The sequence below is a fragment of the Oncorhynchus masou genome, unplaced genomic scaffold (assembly GCF_036934945.1).
Source record: "Oncorhynchus masou masou isolate Uvic2021 unplaced genomic scaffold, UVic_Omas_1.1 unplaced_scaffold_9100, whole genome shotgun sequence".
NCBI classification, from domain to species: Eukaryota; Metazoa; Chordata; class Actinopteri; order Salmoniformes; family Salmonidae; genus Oncorhynchus; species Oncorhynchus masou.
Genome location: NW_027015577.1, coordinates 1 through 9651, shown reverse-complemented (window position 1 = coordinate 9651; position 9651 = coordinate 1). Strand labels below are relative to the sequence as shown.

Sequence of the window (9651 nt, the reverse complement as noted above, 5' to 3'; positions counted from 1 at the left end):
GTCAGAAACCCTGTAGAGTGAAGGACTACAGTATGTCAGAAACCCTGTAGAGTGAAGGACTACAGTATGTCAGAAACCCTGTAGAGTGAAGGACTACAGTATGTCAGGAACCCTGTAGAGTGAAGGACTACAGTATGTCAGGAACCCTGTAGAGTGAAGGACTATGTCAGAAACCCTGTAGAGTGAAGGACTACAGTATGTCAGAAACCCTGTAGAGTGAAGGACTACAGTATGTCAGGAACCCTGTAGAGTGAAGGACTACAATATGTCAGGAACCCTGTAGAGTGAAGGACTACAGTATGTCAGAAACCCTGTAGAGTGAAGGACTACAGTATGTCAGAAACCCTGTAGAGTGAAGGACTACAGTATGTCAGAAACCCTGTAGAGTGAAGGACTATCAACTAACCCTTACGTAGCTGGCTACTTCATTGACTGCATCAGATATCACACCCCCTCCCCCCCTTCATTGCCCCCTCCAACCCGGACACACACCAGGCCCCCTGTACCTCCAGTCTTGGCTATGATCTGCAGGTCCTGGGAGAGAGGTCCGTCTCCTACAGAGGTGAAGGCCAGGACTCTGATGTAATAGGTCTTATTAGGGGTCAGACTCTGGATGGTGATGAAGTTCACACCACGAACCATCAGCTTCTCCCACTGGAGGGGGGGGGGGTGGAGGAGGAGAGGAGGGTGGAGTGGAGAGAGAGAGAGAGAGGAGGGGAGGGTGGAGAGAGAGAGAGGAGGGTGGAAAGAGAGATGAGTGAGTGAGGGGGAGGAGGGTGGAGAGAGAGAGAGAGAGAGAGAGAGAGGAGGTGGAGAGAGGGGAGAGCAAGAGAGAGGGAAGGAGGGTGGAGAGAGGAGAGGAAGAGGGTAGGAGGGAGGAGGGTGGAGAGGTGGAAAGAGAGAGCAAGAGGAGGAGGGTAGAGAGAGAGGAGGAGGGTGGAGAGCGAGAGGAGGAGGGTGGAGAGAGAGCAAGAGGAGGAGGGTGGAGAGAGAGGCATAGAGAGGAGAGGAAGGGGTAAATAGAGTAGATATGGACACACACACAGAACCTACACCCCCCACCTCCACTCACATACACACACACCCACTTACCTGGTTGACTTGCAGTGTGTTGTCGTCTGTATAGTAGACTCTGTATCCCACCACCTGCCCGTTAGCCTCCTCAGGTCCATCCCAGTGGATTATAGCTGTGGTGGTACTCAGCATACGACCTCTGACCTGGACCAATGACAAACAAGCAAAACAGAATTCCACAGTGATCGCGAGATTATTCAACTCCAATACCACTCTTCTGTTTAGGATGTCTCTCTCTCTCTGTGTGTGTGTGTGTGTGTGTGTGCAACAAGTCAAATCAAACTTTATTTAAAAAGATTCACTTGCAAAACACAAAGCAAACGACCTCAAGACTTTTCCGCAGTGCTGGAAAAGCTCCCTAAAATAACCCTGACATTCAAAAAGAGACAAGGACAACACTTTTTATCTAAAGTGTTGAATGGGAAGGAAAACATGCTATAAAAACATGAAGATAGCAGACACATTATGAACCAGGAAACAACATGAAGATAGCAGACACATTATGAACCAGGAAACAACATGAAGATAGCAGACACATTATGAACCAGGAAACAACATGAAGATAGCAGACACATTATGAACCAGGAAACAACATGAAGATAGCAGACACATTATGAACCAGGAAACAACATGAAGATAGCAGACACATTATGAACCAGGAAACAGACACATTATGAACCAGGAAACAACATGAAGATAGCAGACACATTATGAACCAGGAAACAGACATATTATGAACCAGGAAACAACATGAAGATAGCAGACACATTATGAACCAGGAAACAGACTATTATGAACCAGGAAACAACATGAAGATAGCAGACACATTATAGACCCAGGAAACAACATGAAGAAGATAGCAGACACATTATGAACCAGGAAACAACATGAAGATAGCAGACACATTATGAACCAGGAAACAACATAGAGAGATAGCAGACACATTATGAACCAGGAAACAACATGAAGATAGCAGACACATTATGAACCAGGAAACAACATGTCCTGACCTGTCATGGGGGTTAGGGAGAGGACTGATCTACTAACTCTACTAACCTGTCATGGGGGTTAGGGAGAGGACTGATCTATAACCTGTCATGGGGGTTAGGGGAGAGGACTGATCTACTAACCTCTACCCAACCTGTCATGGGGAGGAGAGGACTGATCTACTAACCTACTAACCTGTCATGGGGGTTAGGAGAGGACTGATCTACTAACCTCTACTAACCTGTCATGGGGGTTAGAGAGGACTGATCTACTAACCTCTACTTCTAACCTGTCATTGGGGTTAGGGAGAGGACTGTTCTACTAACCTCTACTAACCTGTCATGGGGGTTAGGGAGAGGACTGATCTACTAACCTCTACTAACCTGTCATGGGGGTTAGGGAGAGGACTGATCTACTAACCTCTACTAACCTGTCATGGGGGTTAGGAGAGGACTGATCTACTAACCTCTACTAACCTGTCATGGGGGGTTAGGGAGAGGACTGATCTACTAACCTGTCATGGGGTTAGAGAGAGGGACTGATCTACTAACCTCTACTAACCTGTCATGGGGTTAGGAGGACTGATCTACTAACCTCTACTAACCTGTCATGGGGGTTAGGGAGAGGACTGATCTACTAACCTCTACTAACCTGTCATGGGGGTTAGGGAGAGGACTGATCTACTAACCTCTACTAACCTGTCATGGGGGTTAGGGAGAGGGACAGATCTACTAACCTCTACTAACCTGTCATGGGGGTTAGGGAGAGGACTGATCTACTAACCTCTACTAACCTGTCATGGGGGTTAGGAAGAGGACTGATCTACTAACCTCTACTAACCTGTCATGGGGGGTTAGAGAGAGGACTGATCTACTAACCTCTACTAACCTGTCATGGGGGTTAGGGAGAGGACTGATCTACTAACCTCTACTAACCTGTCATGGGGTTAGGGAGAGGACTGATCTACTAACCTCTACTAACCTGTCATGGGGGTTAGGGAGAGGACTGATCTACTAACCTCTACTAACCTGTCATGTGGGTTAGGGAGAGGACTGATCTACTAACCTCTACTAACCTGTCATGTGGGTTAGGGAGAGGACTGATCTACTAACCTCTACTAACCTGTCATGGGGGTTAGGAAGAGGACTGATCTACCTACCTCTACTAACCTGTCATGGGGGTTAGAGAGAGGACTGATCTACTAACCTCTACTAACCTGTCATGTGGGTTAGGAGGGACTGATCTACTAACCTCTACTAACCTGTCATGGGGGTTAGGGAGAGGACTGATCTACTAACCTCTACTAACCTGTCATGGGGGTTAGGGAGAGGACTGATCTACTAACCTCTACTAACCTGTCATGGGGGTTAGGGGAGAGGACTGATCTACTAACCTGTCATGGGGGTTAGAGAGGACTGATCTACTAACCTGTCATGGGGGTTAGAGAGAGGGACTGATCTACTAACCTGTCATGGGGGTTAGGGAGAGGACTGATCTACTAACCTGTCATGGGGGTTAGAGAGAGGACTGATCTACTAACCTGTCTAACCTGTCATGGGGTTAGGGAGAGGACTGATCTACTAACCTGTCATGGGGGTTAGAGAGAGGACTGATCTACTAACCTGTCATGGGGGTTAGAGAGAGGACTGATCTACTAACCTGTCATGGGGGTTAGAGAGAGGACTGATCTACTAACCTCTACTAACCTGTCATGGGGGTTAGAGAGGACTGATCTACTAACCTCTACTAACCTGTCATGGGGGTTAGGGAGAGGACTGATCTACTAACCTCTACTAACCTGTCATGGGGTTAGGGAGAGGACTGATCTACTAACCTCTACTAACCTGTCATGGGGGTTAGGGAGAGGACCTACTAATCTACTAACCTGTCATGGGGGTTAGGGAGAGGACTGATCTACTAACCTCTACTAACCTGTCATGGGGGTTAGGGAGAGGACTGATCTACTAACCTCTACTAACCTGTCATGGGGGTTAGGGAGAGGACTGATCTACTAACCTCTACTAACCTGTCATGGGGGTTAGAGAGAGGACTGTTCTACTAACCTGTCATGGGGGTTAGAGAGAGGACTGATATACTAACCTCTACTAACCTGTCATAGGGGTTAGGGAGAGGACTGATCTACTAACCTCTACTAACCTGTCATGGGGGTTAGGGAGAGGACTGATCTACTAACCTGTCATGTGGGTTAGGGAGAGGACTGATCTACTAACCTCTACTAACCTGTCATGGGGGTTAGAGAGAGGACTGATCTACTAACCTGTCATGGGGGTTAGAGAGAGGACTGATCTACTAACCTGTCATGGGGGTTAGGGAGAGGACTGATCTACTAACCTGTCATGGGGGTTAGGGAGAGGACTGATCTACTAACCTCTACTAACCTGTCATGGGGGTTAGGGAGAGGACTGATCTACTAACCTGTCATGGGGGGTAGGGAGAGGACTGATCTACTAACCTCTACTAACCTGTCATGGGGGTTAGGGAGAGGACTGATCTACTAACCTCTACTAACCTGTCATGGGGGTTAGGGAGAGGACTGATCTACTAACCTGTCATGGGGGTTAGAGAGAGGACTGATATACTAACCTCTACTAACCTGTCATGGGGGTTAGGGAGAGGACTGATCTACTAACCTCTACTAACCTGTCATGGGGGTTAGGGAGAGGACTGATCTACTAACCTGTCATGTGGGTTAGGGAGAGGACTGATCTACTAACCTCTACTAACCTGTCATGGGGGTTAGAGAGAGGACTGATCTACTAACCTCTACTAACCTGTCATGGGGGTTAGGGAGAGGACTGATCTACTAACCTCTACTAACCTGTCATGGGGGTTAGGGAGAGGACTGATCTACTAACCTCTACTAACCTGTCATAGGGGTTAGGGAGAGGACTGATCTACTAACCTCTACTAACCTGTCATGGGGGTTAGGGAGAGGACTGATCTACTAACCTCTACTAACCTGTCATGGGGTTAGGGAGAGGACTGATCTACTAACCTCTACTAACCTGTCATAGGGGTTAGAGAGAGGACTGATCTACTAACCTCTACTAACCTGTCATGGGGGTTAGGAGAGGGACTGATCTACTAACCTCTACTAACCTGTCATGGGGGTTAAGGGAGAGGACTGATCTACTAACCTGTCATGGGGGTTAGGAGAGGACTGATCTACTAACCTCTACTAACATGTCATGGGGGTTAGGGAGAGGACTGATCTACTAACCTCTACTAACCTGTCATGGGGGTTAGGGAGAGGACTGATCTACTAACCTCTACTAACCTGTCATGGGGGTTAGGGAGAGGACTGATCTACTAACCTCTACTAACCTGTCATAGGGGTTAGGGAGAGGACTGATCTACTAACCTGTCATGGGGGTTAGAGAGAGGACAGATCTACTAACCTCTACTAACCTGTCATGTGGGTTAGGGAGAGGACTGATCTACTAACCTGTCATGGGGGTTAGGGAGAGGACTGATCTACTAACCTCTACTAACCTGTCATGGGGGTTAGGGAGAGGACTGATCTACTAACCTCTACTAACCTGTCATGGGGGTTAGGGAGAGGACTGATCTACTAACCTCTACTAACCTGTCATAGGGGTTAGAGAGAGGACTGATCTACTAACCTGTCATGGGGGTTAGGGAGAGGACTGATCTACTAACCTCTACTAACCTGTCATGGGGGTTAGGGAGAGGACTGATCTACTAACCTCTACTAACCTGTCATGGGGGTTAGGGAGAGGACTGATCTACTAACCTGTCATGGGGGTTAGGGAGAGGACTGATATACTAACCTCTACTAACCTGTCATGGGGGTTAGGGAGAGGACTGATCTACTAACCTCTACTAACCTGTCATGGGGTTAGGAGAGGACTGATCTACTAACCTGTCATGTGGGTTAGGGAGAGGACTGATCTACTAACCTCTACTAACCTGTCATGGGGGTTAGAGAGAGGACTGATCTACTAACCTCTACTAACCTGTCATGGGGGTTAGGGAGAGGACTGATCTACTAACCTCTACTAACCTGTCATGGGGGTTAGGGAGGGACTGATCTACTAACCTCTACTAACCTGTCATAGGGGTTAGGAGAGGACTGATCTACTAACCTCTACTAACCTGTCATGGGGGTTAGGGAGAGGACTGATCTACTAACCTCTACTAACCTGTCATGGGGGTTAGGGAGAGGACTGATCTACTAACCTCTACTAACCTGTCATAGGGGTTAGAGAGAGGACTGATCTACTAACCTCTACTAACCTGTCATGGGGGTTAGGGAGAGGACTGATCTACTAACCTCTACTAACCTGTCATGGGGGTTAGGGAGAGGACTGATCTACTAACCTGTCATGGGGGTTAGGGAGAGGACTGATCTACTAACCTCTACTAACCTGTCATGGGGGTTAGGGAGAGGACTGATCTACTAACCTCTACTAACCTGTCATGGGGTTAGGGAGAGGACTGATCTACTAACCTCTACTAACCTGTCATGGGGTTAGGGAGAGGACTGATCTACTAACCTCTACTAACCTGTCATAGGGGGTTAGGGGAGGACTGATCTACTAACCTGTCATGGGGGTTAGAGAGAGACAGATCTACTAACCTCTACTAACCTGTCATGTGGGTTAGGAGGGACTGATCTACTAACCTGTCATGGGGGTTAGGGAGAGGACTGATCTACTAACCTCTACTAACCCTGTCATGGGGGTTAGGGAGAGGACTGATCTACTAACCTCTACTAACCTGTCATGGGGGTTAGGGAGAGGACTGATCTACTAACCTCTACTAACCTGTCATGGGGGTTAGAGAGAGGACTGATCTACTAACCTGTCATGGGGGTTAGGGGAGAGGACTGATCTACTAACCTCTACTAACCTGTCATGGGGGTTAGGGAGAGGGGACTGATCTACTAACCTCTACTAACCTGTCATGGGGGTTAGGGAGAGGACTGATCTACTAACCTGTCATGGGGGTTAGGAGAGGACTGATCTACTAACCTCTACTAACCTGTCATGGGGGTTAGGAGAGGACTGATCTACTAACCTCTACTAACCTGTCATGGGGGTTAGGAGAGGACTGATCTACTAACCTCTACTAACCTGTCATAGGGGTTAGGGAGAGGACTGATCTACTAACCTCTACTAACCTGTCATGGGGGTTAGGGAGAGGACTGATCTACTAACCTCTACTAACCTGTCATGGGGGTTAGGGAGAGGACTGATCTACTAACCTGTCATGTGGGTTAGGGAGAGGACTGATCTACTAACCTCTACTAACCTGTCATGGGGGTTAGAGAGAGGACTGATCTACTAACCTGTCATGGGGGTTAGAGAGGACTGATCTACTAACCTGTCATGGGGTTAGGAGAGGACTGATCTACTAACCTGTCATGGGGGTTAGGGAGAGGACTGATCTACTAACCTCTACTAACCTGTCATGGGGTTAGGGAGAGGACTGATCTACTAACCTGTCATGGGGGGTAGGGAGAGGACTGATCTACTAACCTCTACTAACCTGTCATGGGGGTTAGGGAGAGGACTGATCTACTAACCTCTACTAACCTGTCATGGGGGTTAGAGAGAGGACTGATCTACTAACCTGTCATGGGGGTTAGAGAGAGGACTGATATACTAACCTCTACTAACCTGTCATGGGGGTTAGGGAGAGGACTGATCTACTAACCTCTACTAACCTGTCATGGGGGTTAGGGAGAGGACTGATCTACTAACCTGTCATGTGGGTTAGGGAGAGGACTGATCTACTAACCTCTACTAACCTGTCTGTCATGGGGGTTAGAGAGAGGACTGATCTACTAACCTCTACTAACCTGTCATGGGGGTTAGGGAGAGGACTGATCTACTAACCTCTACTAACCTGTCATGGGGGTTAGGGGAGAGGACTGATCTACTAACCTCTACTAACCTGTCATAGGGGTTGGGAGAGGGACTGATCTACTAACCTCTACTAACCTGTCATGGGGTTAGGGGGGACTGATCTACTAACCTCTACTAACCTGTCATGGGGGTTAGGAGAGGACTGATCTACTAACCTCTACTAACCTGTCATAGGGGTTAGGAGAGGGGACTGATCTACTAACCTCTACTAACCTGTCATGGGGGTTAGGGAGAGGACTGATCTACTAACCTCTACTAACCTGTCATGGGGGTTAGGGAGAGGACTGATCTACTAACCTGTCATGGGGGTTAGGGAGAGGACTGATCTACTAACCTCTACTAACCTGTCATGGGGGTTAGGGAGAGGACTGATCTACTAACCTCTACTAACCTGTCATGGGGGTTAGGGAGAGGTCTGATCTACTAACCTCTACTAACCTGTCATGGGGGTTAGGGAGAGGACTGATCTACTAACCTCTACTAACCTGTCATAGGGGTTAGGGAGAGGACTGATCTACTAACCTGTCATGGGGGTTAGAGAGAGGGACTGATCTACTAACCTCTACTAACCTGTCATGTGGGTTAGGGAGAGGACTGATCTACTAACCTGTCATGGGGGTTAGGGAGAGGACTGATCTACTAACCTCTACTAACCTGTCATGGGGGTTAGGGAGAGGACTGATCTGCTAACCTCTACTAACCTGTCATGGGGGTTAGGGAGAGGACTGATCTACTAACCTCTACTAACCTGTCATGGGGGTTAGTCGGAGAGGACTGATCTACTAACCTCTACTAACCTGTCATGGGGGTTAGGGAGAGGACTGATCTACTAACCTCTACTAACCTGTCATGGGGGTTAGGAGAGGACTGATCTACTAACCTGTCATGGGGGTTAGGGAGAGGACTGATCTAATAACCTCTACTAACCTGTCATGGGGGTTAGGAGAGTGACTGATCTACTAACCTGTCTAACCTGTCATGGGGTTAGGGAGAGGACTGATCTACTAACCTCTACTAACCTGTCATAGGGGTTAGGGAGAGGACTGATCTACTAACCTCTACTAACCTGTCATGGGGGTTAGGGAGAGGGACTGATCTACTAACCTCTACTAACCTGTCATGGGGGTTAGGGAGAGGACTGATCTACTAACCTGTCAGGGTTAGGAGGGGACTGATCTACTAACCTCTACTAACCTGTCATGGGGGTTAGGGAGAGGACTGATCTATCAACCCTCTTACTAACCTGTCATGGGGTTAGAGAGAGGACTGATCTACTAACCTCTACTAACCTGTCATGGGGGTTAGGAGAGGACTGATCTACTAACCTGTCATGGGGGTTAGAGAGGAGGACTATTCTACTGTTGTTATGATAGATCAACCTCCTCTAACCTGTTGTAGTGTGATACGACAGCCTGTTCGGCTGCTGTTATGACAGCTGATTAATGAATACAGATGAATGAGCGATGAAAATGATTGATCAGCATCTTCAGTACCTGTCGTGGGGGTGACGACGGGGCCTGTTCTGCTGTTCTGGCCTCCACAGGAGTCGCTGGCTGGACCTCTGCCAATGGTGTTGACCGCCGCCACCCGGAAGTCATAGTGGGAGTACGGGCTGAGACCACCGACACTGTAGCGTGTGGTCGTTATACTGTCTATCTCCTTATAGATGTTGAACCTT

General features: G+C 48.2%; 1 protein-coding gene across 1 annotated transcript; it reads right to left on the bottom strand.

Moving 5' to 3' along the window:
* Positions 1–506: 506 nt before the first annotated feature.
* On the bottom strand, positions 507–9571 carry LOC135538117 (receptor-type tyrosine-protein phosphatase delta-like; the record flags this gene model as incomplete). Its single annotated transcript, XM_064964103.1, has 3 exons — positions 9467–9571; positions 1093–1218; positions 507–654 (listed from the first exon to the last, which is right to left on the bottom strand). Coding segments are annotated over exons 1-3 (379 nt in total), but the record flags the coding sequence as incomplete, so codon positions are not given.
* Between the last annotated feature and the right edge of the window lie 80 nt (positions 9572–9651).